The 13,215-nt window shown below is 57.8% G+C and overlaps 1 protein-coding gene across 1 annotated transcript; it reads right to left on the bottom strand.

Moving 5' to 3' along the window:
• Positions 1-7: 7 nt before the first annotated feature.
• Positions 8-10,269, bottom strand: ITPKA (inositol-trisphosphate 3-kinase A). Its single transcript, XM_030920501.1, has 7 exons — positions 9,217-10,269; positions 2,146-2,242; positions 1,854-2,070; positions 1,506-1,710; positions 1,062-1,163; positions 708-779; positions 8-605 (listed from the first exon to the last, which is right to left on the bottom strand). Exons 1-7 carry the CDS (start codon positions 9,703-9,705, stop codon positions 402-404), a joined length of 1,386 nt encoding a protein of 461 aa, XP_030776361.1. The 5' UTR covers positions 9,706-10,269; the 3' UTR covers positions 8-401.
• Between the last annotated feature and the right edge of the window lie 2,946 nt (positions 10,270-13,215).

The following is a 13,215-nucleotide window of genomic DNA, read 5'->3' as shown; positions in this document are numbered from 1 at the left end:
GCACAGGAAGCTGCATCTTGTCTTTGAGTTTTATTAGGAAGGGGAGTCCATCCTAGTGTGAGAGGTTAGACCAGAAGGTCTAGGCTTGCTAAATAAAATCCACAGTCTGGCCCCTCTGGAGAGGGCAGAGCCTCCTCAGAAAAGCTGGCCTGAGGAAGAAGCCCTTTGCCCCCTCCCCTCCTATAAGTTAGTGTCATTCGGCTCTGGGAACGCTGGGGCCCGGGGTGGGCGAAACCCCTGGCGTCGGCAGTGCCCCCCCTTAGTGGTTGGCACCTGGCCCTGCAGGACCCGGTGAACTGCCCTGCACCGCGGGGCTCCAGTCTCAAGCCGGCATGCACGGTGGGGACAAAGCTGCAGGTCCACATGTCAGGGCGGCGGCCCACGGGGACAGGAGTCCAGCCTCATCTCTCAGCCAGGCTGGCCAGGATGCCAATGAGATTGTCCAGCCCCAGCAAATAGCCGTCCTCGCGATTGCCCTCCTCCCAGGGCCGCCGGTGGTCCAGGATCTGGCCATCGGGGAGGGGCGTGGTCTTGCCGAAGTCGATGAGCCACACGCCGGCGCGATGGCAGTGATCGTGCACAAAGAGGAGCGAGCTGCCGATCACCTGCGAGCCCCGCATGGTCAGGCAGTGGCCCTGCGCAGAGACGCCCCTTCCGGGTTCCCGCCCTAGCCCTCGCGGCCAGGCACCCAGGCGGCCGCGGCTTACCTCGTGCCTCCTGAAGAACTCGGAGACCTCCAGGGTGTCCCGGATCTGCTGCAGGCGGTTCAGATACCGCTTCTGCAGAGGGTGGGTGGGAGAGGAGGGCAAATTAATTAAACGCCAAGTGAGCCCCCGCCAAAGATAAGGAGCCGGGACCCAGGCTGGGCTTGGCAAATGCCGCTGTGAGGAAGACCCAGGACCCCGCCCGGCGTGGCCCAGAAGGGAAGGAGCGTAGAGCAGGTGCGACCCAGTGTGGTGAAGGCCACAGTGGGGACACAGCCGAGGGCACTGGGCCAGATGACAGGGGCAGTCCCTGGCTTCAGGCTCCCTAACACCTCAGGGTTGGGATCCCGCTCTTACCAGCACTTCCTCGTCTCCTTGCACAAACTCTTCAAAGACGCGAAGCACCTGCTCCCGGCTTCGCGTAGTCTTGAAGTCGGTGCTGCAGGAACCGTCCGCTTTCTGGAGGCGGGACAGGAGTGTCAGGGGCCCCAGGCCCGCCAGTGGGGAAGAGGACAGTCTAGGGCAGTGGTACCTCCCAGTTGCAGGGGACTGCAAGGCGGTGGGAGAGGGCGGAGGGGCAGGCAGGGCGGGAGCAGGGGAGGCGGGCGCGGACAGATCGGGAAGGACAGCGCGCAGTGGGGCTGGGGCGGTGCCAGTGGAAGCGCGCCTGCCCCACGCGAGGCGGTGGGAGAGGGCGAAGGGGCAGGCAGAGCGGGAGCGGGGGAGGTGGGTGCCGACAGATCGGGAAAGATAGCGCGCAGTGGGGCTGGGGCGGTGCCAGTCGAAGCGCGCCTGCCCCACCTTGATGCCCTCGATGCGGAAGCCGAGCGTGGTGCTGGAGCTGATGCCTTCCCGCCACTGCATGTAGCGTGGCTTGGTGACTGCGCGCTGCGCGTGCTCCTCCTCAGTGGGCGCTTCAGGGTCCACCGCCAGCATCTTCTTGTACATGTCCTTCCGTAGCTTGGGCCGCTCACGGGCCTTGGTCAGCTCCTCCTCTAGGTAAGTCCTGTGGGGGCGCGGGCAGGGGCCAGGGCATAAGGGGGCGCACACGGAGATCCCTTCGAGCTCTCGCCCCGGGCCCCCCTCAAGCAGTTGTCCCAGCCCCAACCCCTACTTGATCCCCCAACCGACCTGGCAGGGCACGCATACCTGACGCCCATTTTGCAGTCGAGCACGCAAGGCCCGTCGAAGCCATCTAGTAGGTCCTGCAGCTGCAGGTAGCTTTCGCCGTCGCGCTCCACCACGCCGTGGAAGGCAGGTACGCAGCCGCGCAGCGCGTCAGCCATCAGCCGCCCCAGGCAGTAGCGCTCCGGCTCGGAGCAGCGCTTCAGGATCAGCCCGCTGGTGCCCGCCGCCTTAAAACTCCCTGTGGACCTGCATCCGTCAGCGCTGCCCAGCCCCTTCCCATCGCGGGCACCTGCCCACCCGCCCCGCAGCTCACCTGTGTGCCCCGCCAGCTGCACCCAGGCGTAGCGCTTCTTGAAAGGGCTTATGACCGGCAGATTGACCATGGTTCGGATCTTCTGCCAGTGGCTTTTCTGAAAGCGACAGGGTCAAGGTCTGCAAATCGGCATCTCGGCAATGCATAAGCCCTCCCTCCACTGAAACAGGGTCTCACCACGCCCCCGACCCACCGGAAGCAGCTGGGGCTGGATGAGTCATTCATTCATTCATTCACTCTGGGAAGGTTTATTGTGCGCCTGTGTGGCGGGCGCTGATACAGGCACAGTGAAGGTGATTCCAGCGTCTCCAATGAGCTGTCAAGAGCCTGGACTTAGCATCTGAAGCCCCCGGTTTGCGCTCCAGCTCTGCCACTGAAGAACGCGTGGGCAAGTTACGAAAATGCTCTGTTGAGGTATTTGAACTGTTGTGAGCATCGGAATTACTTGATGGTCACCCTTGTTAAAAATTGCAGATTATCAGGCCTACCGCAGGGAAATTCTAAGTAGGTCTAGAGGAGGGCCAATTTTTTTTTTTTTTTTTCAGATGGAGTCTTGCTCTGTCGCCCAGGCTGGAGTGCAGTGGCGTGATCTCGCCTCACTGCACCCTCTACCTCTGGGGTTCAAGCGTTCTCTTGTTTCAGCCTCCCGAGTAGCTGAGACTACAGGCGCCCGCCACCACGCCCAGCTACTTTTTTGTATTTTTAGTAGAGACAGGGTTTCACCACATTGGTCTGGCTGGTCTCCAACTCTTGACCTCAGGTGATCCACCCACTTCAGCCTCTCAAAGTGCTGGGATTACAGGCATGAGCCACCGCACCTGGCCCCCCAAATTTTTATTACTACCAATGCCTCAAAAGATTCCAGGACCCAAGAAACAAGCCTCTGTGCATCCATAAGAAAAGGATCTATAAAATGAGGCAATAACTATCCTTACTGGGTTGCTGTGAGTAGTAAATAAGGCTTGAGCATGATAGGCGCCCACCTCCCGCATCCCATTCCATGGTATGAGGCAGAAGCTGAACAAATCTCAATCACTGATTCCTTCACTTGGGACCTTGGTTCCTCTCATTTAGGGGGAGACAGACATACACAGAAACAAACCTGTACACAGGCCCAGGGCAGGGAGGCCAGCCTGGCAGGGCCTGGAGAAAGAACAGGCTGGAGCTCTCCAAGCCTCTCTTGCTATCCCTGGATTCCATGCACTCATTAGCTGGCAAGGCCCAGGGAACCCTTGGTTTTGATCTGGACCCAGAAATTTTAAGCCATGAAAATAAGGTGCAGGGCTGGGCGTGATGGCTCACGCCTGTAATCCCAGCACTTTGGGAGATCGAAGTGGTTGGATCACGAGGTCAAGAGATCAAGACCATCCTAGCCAACATGGTGAAACCCCGTCTCTACTAAAAATACAAAAATTAGCCAGACGTGGTGGCATGTGCCTGGTCCCAGCTACTCGGGAGGCTGAGGCAGGAGAATCGCTTGAACCCGGGAGGCGGAGGTTGCAGTGAGCCGAGATCGAGCCACTGCACTCTAGGTTGAGACTCCATCTCAAAAATAAAATAATATAAAATAAAATAAAAAATAAAAAATAAAAAAATAAAATAAAATAAAATAAAATAAAATAGTGCAAACCTGAAGGCCTGTCAACTTAGACAAACCTGGGAAGGAGATGGAGGGTTTTTTTTTTTTTTTTTTTGGTATGTCCCTTATCTTTTCTAGCCTCCAGCTAATCCTGAGAGCATCCCATCCTCTGGACCTCTCCTTGTCCCACCCACAACTCAGCAGCCCTGTGTCCTCTCTGAAGTGCACAGGTTGGCTCATGTCAGCTGCGTCTGCTGCCTCCCCCTAGAGGCACTTGCCTTTTAGCACAGTTACACATGGTATGCCTCCACAGGAATATACCTCCCTGACAAGAGGGAGTTCTAAGAGACAGAGGGAGAACTGAGGGGGTGGCCTAAGTAGAGGAGGGCTGCTGACCATACAGCCCTTTCCCATGGGAAGGAAATGGAGGTTATGACAGAGCACTGGGTGGGGGAGTCAGTAGTTGGTTGCAGTCATGGCTGTGTCACCTTCCATCCGAGTGAACCCAACCAAATACTGCCATCTGTGTGGGCCTGTTTCCCCTGGGAGGACATAGCTGCTGCCATAACATGAACCATCAAATGCTGCCTGCCTATTGCATGTCAGGCACTTTCTCATCTTTCATCAGGCAGCATTGCTCCCACTTTCCTACTGAAGCCCTTACATGGCACACTAGGGTGTGATCACGTGCCCAGTCCCCAGGGATCTGGGGGTGTAGCCAGAAGCAGCCCACTAGAAGCATGACATCACTTTCAAACTCCTTTTAAAATCTTTAAATACACAGCAGGTTTGCATTCTGCTGCATAATAAATCCAAGTTTTATTATAAAACTCACCACCTCCAAACCCTCAAGTAAAATTCCAGGAAGATGATATATGTGCCATGTATATTCAGCAGCACCATCCTGTACCCCCTTCTCCCACACTCAGTTTGAGAGCCATAACGAATGCACATGCATAGCAAGTGCATGAAGTGATATTATTCCCATTTTACAGAAGGAAATCAAGGGGAGTTACATCCCCTCACGCCCTGCTCCAGCCTCCAAATCTCTGGCTAAAGCTCTCTATCAGCCCATCCTCCCTCCCCATGTTTCAATTGCCCCAGCAGGTTCCAAAGTATCCCCAGCAGGATGCTACCATCCTGCCTCCCTTTGGGGGTTAAATGGGATATGGCATGAGGAAGTGCTTTGTACATGGTGAAGTGAGGTGCAGCAATAAGGCAGTCTGAGTTTTGACTTCTGGAGAACACTGAGACCTGCCTGGGGGTCCTCCCTACTGGATGGTCACCTTTGCCTTTATCCAAAAGAATGAATTTAATGGCTGTAGGGACCTGCTAGAAGAATTTGGGGGATAGTGGGACCAGAATGGACGTAGTGAAGAGGAAACTTGCCTTGGGTTAGGCAGGGTGAGGGAACTTTCAGAGCTGTGCAGAAGCAGTGAGGAGGGCTGGAAGCCGGGCCTGGTAGAAGATTTGATGTGTGTCTGAAAACCTGGGCTACTACCATTTGGTTGATGGACCTGCTCCCAAGCAGGGGTAAAATGGCATCATCACCTACTCTCTTGACCTTGGTTTTCTGCATTTCGTAAGAGTCAAGAGCAGCAGCAACTAAGGCCGGTCCTAGCTAGCAGGTTACAAAATACTTTTTTTGTTTTTGTTTTTGTTTTTGAGACAAGGTCTCACTCCCATTGCCCAGGCTGGAGTCCAGTGGTGCGATCACAGCTCACTGCATCCTGGACTTCCAGAGTTCGGTGATCCTCCCACCTCAGCCTCCAGAGTAGCTGGGACTACAGGTGTGAGTCACCATGCCTGGTTGATTTTTTGTATTTTTGTATGTATGTATGTATGTATGTATGTATGTATTTGAGTGGTGCGATCTCGGCTCACTGCAACCTCCGTCTTTCAGGTTCAAACGATTCTCCTGCCTCAGCCTCCTGAGTAGCTGGGATTACAGGCGTGCACCACCACGCCTGGCTAATTTTTGTATTTTTAGTAGAGACGGCATTTCATCATGTTGGCCAGGCTGGTCTCAAACTCTTGGCCTCAAGTGATCCACCCACCATGGCCTCCTGGGATTGCAGGTGTGAGCCACCATACCATTTTTTTTTTTTTTTTTTTTTTTTGTATTTTTAATAGAGACAGGATTTTGCCATGTTGCCCAGGCTGGCCTCGAACTCCTGGGTTGAAGTGATCCTCCCGCCTTGGATTCCCCACATGCTGGGATTACAAGTGTGAGCCACTGCTCCCAGCCTACAAAAAATTTTCATACCCATTATCTCATCTGAGCCCTCCGTCCCACCACCTGATTTAGCCCCCCTGCCAGTAATGCGTATGGCCAAGCATGGCAGGAGTTGTGCAAGTGTCATGGAACTCAACTCACTGCCACCTTCCATCTTAGGGAGATACTTCCCCCAGAGAACATCACGCTTTTAAAAATGAATGTAAGGCCAGGCGCAGTGGCTCACACCTGTAGTCCCAGCACTCTGGGAGGCCAAGGCGGATGGATCACTTGAGGTCAGGAGTTCAAGAGCAGCCTGGCCAACATGGTGAAACCCCATCTCTATTAAAAATACAAAACTTAGCCAGTGTGGTGGTAGGCACCTGTAATCCCAGCTTCAAGAATCGCTTGAAGCCTGGAGGTGCTTGAACATCCTCTGGCTCGGGCCTCCCTCCACGAAGGTGCCCTCTCTGGGAGACCAACACACAGCCGGGGCCTACCTGGGTATCTTGAGGCAAAGGCTAGGATTGCTGACTGTGGGAGAGACTTTAATGAAGTCATAAGAGGACCCTCTGGTAATTCCTTACTCCTAGGGCTGAACACGGAGTACCTTTCCCTGGGCAGGGCTTAGCTGGTTACTAGCCTCAGACCCTCCTTTGTCTAAGCTCTGTTTGGAAGCCTTGAAGACACCTGCTCACGCTGGAGCAGACCGGCAGATGGGTGAATGCTCTGTCTTTGGCACTCACCCTTGCTCCCTGCCTCCAGTCATCCAGGCTCTGGCCGAAGCTCTCTACCAGCCCAACACCCTCCCCATGTTCCAATTGCCCTATCAAACTAGCACTCCCTGTGGTCGTGGTGGTGGGGAGAGCAATCAGTTTAAATTTATAAAACGATTTGCACTAAGGTATAAGTGAGCCACGACTTCACCTTCCCATGGGCATTAGCTTTTTAAAAAGGAAGTCTGTTAACCTAAATTCTGCTCTATAATTAGTGGAAAGTGATGTGTGGGAATTCTGAGTCCAGGAGGGGATGGCATCCAGGTCTCCTTACCTATCCTGGAGCACAGCAAGAAGAAAACCAGATGAACAGGAGCCAAACACCCTCTCTTTTCCTCCAGCAACACCCCATAATTGTTTGAGGAGGCAAGGCCTTAGAGTCATGAAGCTGACCTTGGGGGTGGGCCTCCAACTTCTCCCCTGGCTGGTTAGGAAAAGCCTGCCCATGACTTTTTCCTCTGCCAGAGTGAGGCTGCCCAGTCTCAATTCCCCCGCTCTGGGCAGGCTGGAGAGAGCTCCTAGGAGGTGAAGGGGACTACGTATGCCCCAGGCAGAGGCAGGCAGGCAGGCAGGCAGGCAGAACATTCCTGGGCTTTGGCCTGCATGGGCCGCGCGTAAGGGGCTGGTAAGCCAGGAGTCCTAGAGTCCGGCCCAGATGCATCCTTCATGGTCAGCTGGACCTGCCTTGCTTCCTGCCTGGGAAAGCCCTAAATTGGCCTGGGCGGGCACGCTGTGCGGCTCTGGGACCCGCCGCGAGGCAAAGTCCGCCCTGGGCCCTTCCACACGGACGCAGGCAGCCTCTGTCAACAGCCCCTGGCTTATCTGCTGCCGCTGTGGCTGTTTGCCTTCGGGGAGGCCCCGGAGGGCCTAGGGGTGGGGAAGGCCTGGAAGCCGCAAACTTGGAGCTGGAAAGGCCCTCAGCGGCGATTTGCACCGACTCCGGACGGCTCAGGGGCGGCGGGGTCGCCCAGGTCCTCGAGGCTTGACCTCAGCCGGGGCGGTCTCTCCTACACCCAGGCACGGGCTGCGGGACCTCCTCCTAGCACACTCCCTCTCCCAGGCACTTCGCCGAGTCCCTGCGGGCGGAAGAGGGAAACGGGACGCGCCCGCGCTTCGCGCCCTTTCGCCTGCGCCGCCTCTGAGGTGTCAGAACTTCGGCGGGGGCCGCGCCCCCGGAGCTGCTGCGCAGGCTTTTCCCCACACTCCACCATCCTGGGAAGCCCCGGCATCCGCCCCCTGACCTAGGCAAGGGTTACCCCAGAAACGATCCTGGGTCCGGGGCTGCCCTGACCACCGCGGGAGAAGGGGATGCGGCAGAGCTCGTAACCGAGGCCGGCGCACCCAGCACCTGGCGGCGGGGGGTGTTCCTGATCTGTGAGGCTTTTCCCTTCTGGTATCACCGACAAACCCCATCGTCCTCCGGGCTTGTGAACCCCTGCAAGTCGCCACAGCTTCCCCGCCTTGTCCCATCGAGTGTGCGGCGGAGCAGGCGCGCGGCCACAGCTCTCCCCGCCCTGCGGGGCCGACTCGGCCTTCTGGGCAGGCCCCAGGCGCCCGAGGCCAGGGGCGCCCCTCGCCTCTTCCTCGGCCTCAGGGACACTTGCCTAACGTGGATCTAAAGCAAGTCCTTCGCGCTGACCACGGACAGTTATTCAAGGTATTTGGCCGTGGTTAAAACGAGGGGAACAAGGAGGGCGTCCCGGGAGCCGCACGTCCCTAAGTAGCGGGCGTCAGGAATGACTTAACAGTGCCCGGGGCTGTGTTTTCCGAGTGTCAGACCCGGTCCCAGAACACCCAGGCTATCAGAGGCAGAGACTAGCGGGCTGATCCCGCCCCCTTGCAGCCTCAGTTTACCGTCCCTCTCTGCAGCGCTCAGGAGCGGCGAGCCGGGAGGATGGGAGGCAGGGCTCGCACCCGGTGGGCTGCGTTCCGCTCCCAGCCGGAGCTCCCAGGCCTACGCCCCTCCCTCCCCTGCGTCCACGCCTCGTGCGGGCGCTGGGAGCAGACGGCAGCGGCTCCTGAGCAGAGCCTGGAGCGCCGCTCCACTCCCACTCAGGAGAGGGAAACCGTGGCAACGGCGGGGGTGGGGCCACGGCACTAGAGAGGGGGCGGGGAGTGAGGGAAACGCTCCTTCGCCCCTCTCCTTCCGAGGGTTCACCCGGCAAGGCTCAGCCCCTCTGATCCCTCATGTCCTACCCCACAGCCAACAAGGTTCGCTACCCGCGCTTCGCCCAGTCCCCGCGGCGGGTCCCTGCTCCTCGCCCCGCTTCTTAGACGCCCCGGGGCCAGCGCCACGACCCGCCGGCGGAGCGGGAATTAAAGTTGCCCAGGCGAGAGGTCGGCCAGGCGCCTCCCTCTGACCCCCAGATTCCTCCTAAACCGCGAGAACAGGACCTTCCACGGGAGGGAGCATGGACAGGAGCGGGTCCTCCGGGAGCTCCGAGCCGGGTCCCCCGCGCAGCCCCCTCGCCCGGCGCTGGCCCCGCCCCCGCGGCCCGTACCTGACCCACGTCCTCGCCCGCTTCCAGCTGCACGTTGCCGCGGCTCCGGCTCTCACTGTCGCTCAGCAGGTCGTCCTCCGAGTCCTCGAGCAGCGACGAGGAGCCAGTGGAAGAGACCGACGAGGTGGAAAGGCGGCGCGGCTGCTGCAGGTGCGAAGAGCCCGCTGCCGGGAGGCAGTCCCTCTCCCGCTCGGGCGGCCCAGGGCTGGTCGGGGGCACGTCGGGCTCCTCGGCTGTCACGGTCAGCTGAGGGATCACCCGGGCCGGGGGAGCCCGCGGAAGCCCGTTGGGGACCTGTCCCCCACGCCGCTTGGCCCCGCGAGCCCGGGGATCCCCCGCGGCGGCGGCCGCAGCGACCGCCGCACAGCGCGCCTCGAAGAGCAGGCGCAGCTCCCCGACACTCCGGCGCGGGGCCCGCTCCAGCCCCGGGCTGCAGGGCCTCGCGCCCCCCGGCCGCGCCATGCCCGTTGGGCCCCCGGGCAGGGTCATTTCCCAGTGCCGGCGCCGCCGCTGAGCCCACCAGCCCGCGGCGTGCCGGGGACTGGAGCGGCTCGGCGCCCCCGGCTGCAGACGGCCCCGGGGCGGAGCTTGCGCCGCTGCCCGCCCGCGCCCCGCCTCGGCCGCGCCCCCCGCCCACTCCTTTCACTTTCAGAGAAAGCGCGGGCCTCCCAGGGACCCTGCCAGGCACAGAAGGCCCTCGGTGGCTCCTCGGGGTGGCGGGGAAGTCCAGCCTCCGCAGGCACAAAACCTGGGCCCAGGCCCCGTGGCTTTGCTCCGCCCGCCCTCGGGGAGGTGGGAGGGGCTGCTCCGCGCCGGGGCCTCGCAGCCTTCCCGGGCTTAGCGGCTGGGAGGGATTCCTCCAGGCCGCTCCACTGGCCCTGTCCCCGCGCAGGAGGAGCTGGTTCTGCTCTTGGTCCCCTACCCCGTTCCTCGGGTTCCTTTGCGTGTTTCATCCCTCCCGGACAAGGGCTTCAAGTCTCCGGGGCCTTTCTCCGGCCCGAGCTCCTGAACACAGTTCAAGGCCACCAGCCTCCCAAATAAGCCCCACCCCAGGGCGTGCACCCAAATGGAGACTCTGCCCCAGGGACGAGCTGAGGCTGCTCCCCGCAAGCTCCCCACTTCCCGGCGGGCAGAGAACAAGGTCAGGGGGCGGGGCCTGGATCTGTCCCCGTGGCTCAGCCGAGTCCCGGACTGCATCTCCCCCGCTGCTGGGTGGCAGGAGCTGAGCCCGCCTTCCTCCTCCTCTCCTTTAGGAGCTCGGGGCTTGGAGTCCGCCGTGCGGCGTTCAGCAAGTTATTTCACTTCCCCTGACTGCGGATTCTCCCGTTGCCGTGAGAATAAAATAAAAGATTTGAAATCAGGTACACCACACTCTAGATGTGATTTGTAGGCAGTCCCTTTACCCCCTCCGTATATTTCTGCATTCGTACATTTAGGAAAACCTCACCCAATCCACAGAGTTGTGTCTGTAAAACTAGGAAGACAGCACTGATGTTTAAGAGTTTCAGACGCTACAAAGTGCTTATCAGCGTCATCCCATGTGGATCTTCGGCCACTTCCCATGTTGGTAGTCAGCTGACCGGCGAGGCTGCTTTGAGGAGAAGTCACTGTTTTCCTATCTTCCCATAGTGCCAGAGGAGTGAGGGTCCCCCCTCAGGCACTCAGTGTCTGGGGATGGCTGGGGCCCTGGGGACAGGGCAGCCCCGGAAGGATTGCCTTGGATGCTGAGACGGCCACAGGAGGGGCTATCCTTCCCTTCTCTCCCCTCAGCCAGGGCTCAGGAATGACCCAGGAGAAGGAAACAGGAAGTTCAGTGGGAACATGGGAATCTTCGGCAAAGCTTAGTGGCTCACGCTTGTAACCCCAGCGCTTTGAGAGGGCAAGGCAGGCAGATTGCTTGAACTCAGGAGTTTGAGACCAGCCTGGGCAACATGGCAAAACCCTATCTCTACTAAAAATACAGAATATTAGCCAGGTGGGGTGCCATACACCTGTAGTCCCAGCTACTCGGTGGGAGCCTGAAGTGGAAGAATCACTTGAGCCCAGGAGGTCGAGGCTGCAGTGAGCTGAGATCACCACCACACTCCACCACCACACCCTGCACTCCAGCCTGGGCAACAGAGTGATAACTTGTCTTAAAAAAAAAAAGGCTGGTCGTGTTGGCATGCACCTGTGGTCCCAGCTACTTAGGAGGCTGAGGTGAGAGGATTGTTTGAGCCCAGGAGATCAAGGCTGCAGAGAGCCATGACCATTCCACTGCACTGCAGTCTGGGTGACAGAGTAATACCCTATCTCAAAATAAATAAATAGGTGAAGATCCTGGAGAACTGAGGAAAGAAGCAAAATAATGTAAGAAAGAATGGCGATGAGGAAGCCAGGAGAAATAGAGGGAATGAAGGGGTACGAGGGAGAACATAGAGGAGTTTGAATAGTTGACTCCTTCATGGAGAACCTGGGAAGTCACATCGCCACCTTCTCTAAGGCAACCGTCTAGAGGAATCCGAGCTTGTGTGTGAGGGTTGTACTCTGCAGCTTGAAGGCCCTGGATCACTCGTGTCTCAGACACTCACTCCTCTGCCTCCTTCACAGCTACACTGACCTGTGGCAGGACATGGGAAGGTGCTGCCCTCAGAGAGGGGGCTGGGGGAAAACCCAAGGCGGGGAGAGCCAGCAAGAAACTGCCAGAACTGGAAAGGTAGGGAGGGCAATGAGGGACAAGAACACGCCCTGCACTCCTGTGTGTCAGGCGATGGATGGGCCGGGTTGGAGGTATAAGCAGGCTGGGCACTGGGTCTCTGTCCTGGCTGCCGAGAAAAAGGGCAGTTCTTTTTCTTCTGTATCAAGCACTTGCCCAAGCCTTAGGTCTATTATACCAGCAGCCAGAGAATTGCTCTTTGCCCTACCTGCCCAGATGCCTCTCACAGGAAAGGTGAGGGCAAACCTGGAAATGGATGCTGAACTGAAATCCAATCCATAGGTTCTTAGAGCAGTGAGGGGCCTTATATCCATCTATCCTCCTCGTTCACATTTCAGAAGTAACAAGAGGTTAAGTGGCTCTGCCAGGGAGGTTAGGGCCACTCAGCTAGGTGGTAGAAAAGGCAGTGTGTCCCGGCTAGGTCCCCTGACTTCCTGCTCTTGTCACCCAGGCTTGAGTGCAATGGCACGATCTCAGCTCACTGCAACCTCTGCCTCCTGGCTTCAAGCGATTCTCTAGCCTCAGCCTCCCGAGTAGCTGAGATTACAGGCGCTCGCCACCAGGCCTGGCTAATTTTTGTATTTTTGGTAGAGACGGGGTTTCACCATGTTGGCCAGGCTAGTCTTGAACTCCTGACCTCAGGTGATCTGCCCACCCAGGCCTCCCAAAGCGCTGGGATTATGGGCGTGAACCACCTCGCCCATGTTCTCAACTTCTTTCATTAACATCTTGTATTTCCCGGCCGTGTGCCATGGCTCACACGTATAATCCCAGCACTTTGGGAGCCTGGCCAACATGGTGAAATCTCGTCTCTACTAAAAATACAAAGATTAGCTGGGCATGGTAGAGGGCGCCTGTAATCCCAGCTATCCAGGAGGCTGAGGCAGGAGAATCACTTGAACCCAGGAGGCAGAGGTTGCAGAGAGCCAAGATCGTACCACTGCACTCCAACCTAGGCGAGAATGCCAGACTCCATCTCAAAACAAACAAAGAAACATCTTGTAGTTCCTTCTGAAGGCAGTCTGCCCCCATCTACTGCAGGCAAAAAACATAAGGGTACGTCTTGGGGCAAGGCCTGGGAGTCCCTGGATAGCTGTAGGATGAGGTCAGCAGGTTCTTCTGTCGTCTTAGTCATGCCAGGAATAAACATTGAAACTCTAGAACATCTGTTCTTTTATGACTCAGTTTCCCCAGTCTTTGATGCTTAAATAGAAGGGATGTGGAGAAAATCAGACTGACCAGTATGCAGGTGGAAAGGATGGCCTCTTGAGTGCTGCCAAAAAAAATTAATAATAATAATAATA

The sequence above is a fragment of the Rhinopithecus roxellana genome, chromosome 17 (genome assembly GCF_007565055.1).
Source record: "Rhinopithecus roxellana isolate Shanxi Qingling chromosome 17, ASM756505v1, whole genome shotgun sequence".
Taxonomy (NCBI): domain Eukaryota; kingdom Metazoa; phylum Chordata; class Mammalia; order Primates; family Cercopithecidae; genus Rhinopithecus; species Rhinopithecus roxellana.
This window is presented reverse-complemented; position numbering and strand designations above follow the sequence as displayed.

What these genes read in the sequence shown, in the direction of transcription:
- ITPKA (XM_030920501.1), bottom strand. Translation starts at nt 9,705, where the DNA reads ATGACCCTGCCCGGGGGCCCAACGGGCATGGCGCGGCCGGGGGGCGCG. An exon ending in GACTGCAAAATGGGCGTCAG is followed by an intron (nt 1,711 to 1,853) that starts GTATGCGTGCCC and finishes GCGCCCCCACAG; the next exon opens with GACTTACCTAGAGGAGGAGC. An exon ending in AGTTCTTCAGGAGGCACGAG is followed by an intron (nt 606 to 707) that starts GTAAGCCGCGGC and finishes CGGGGCTCGCAG; the next exon opens with GTGATCGGCAGCTCGCTCCT.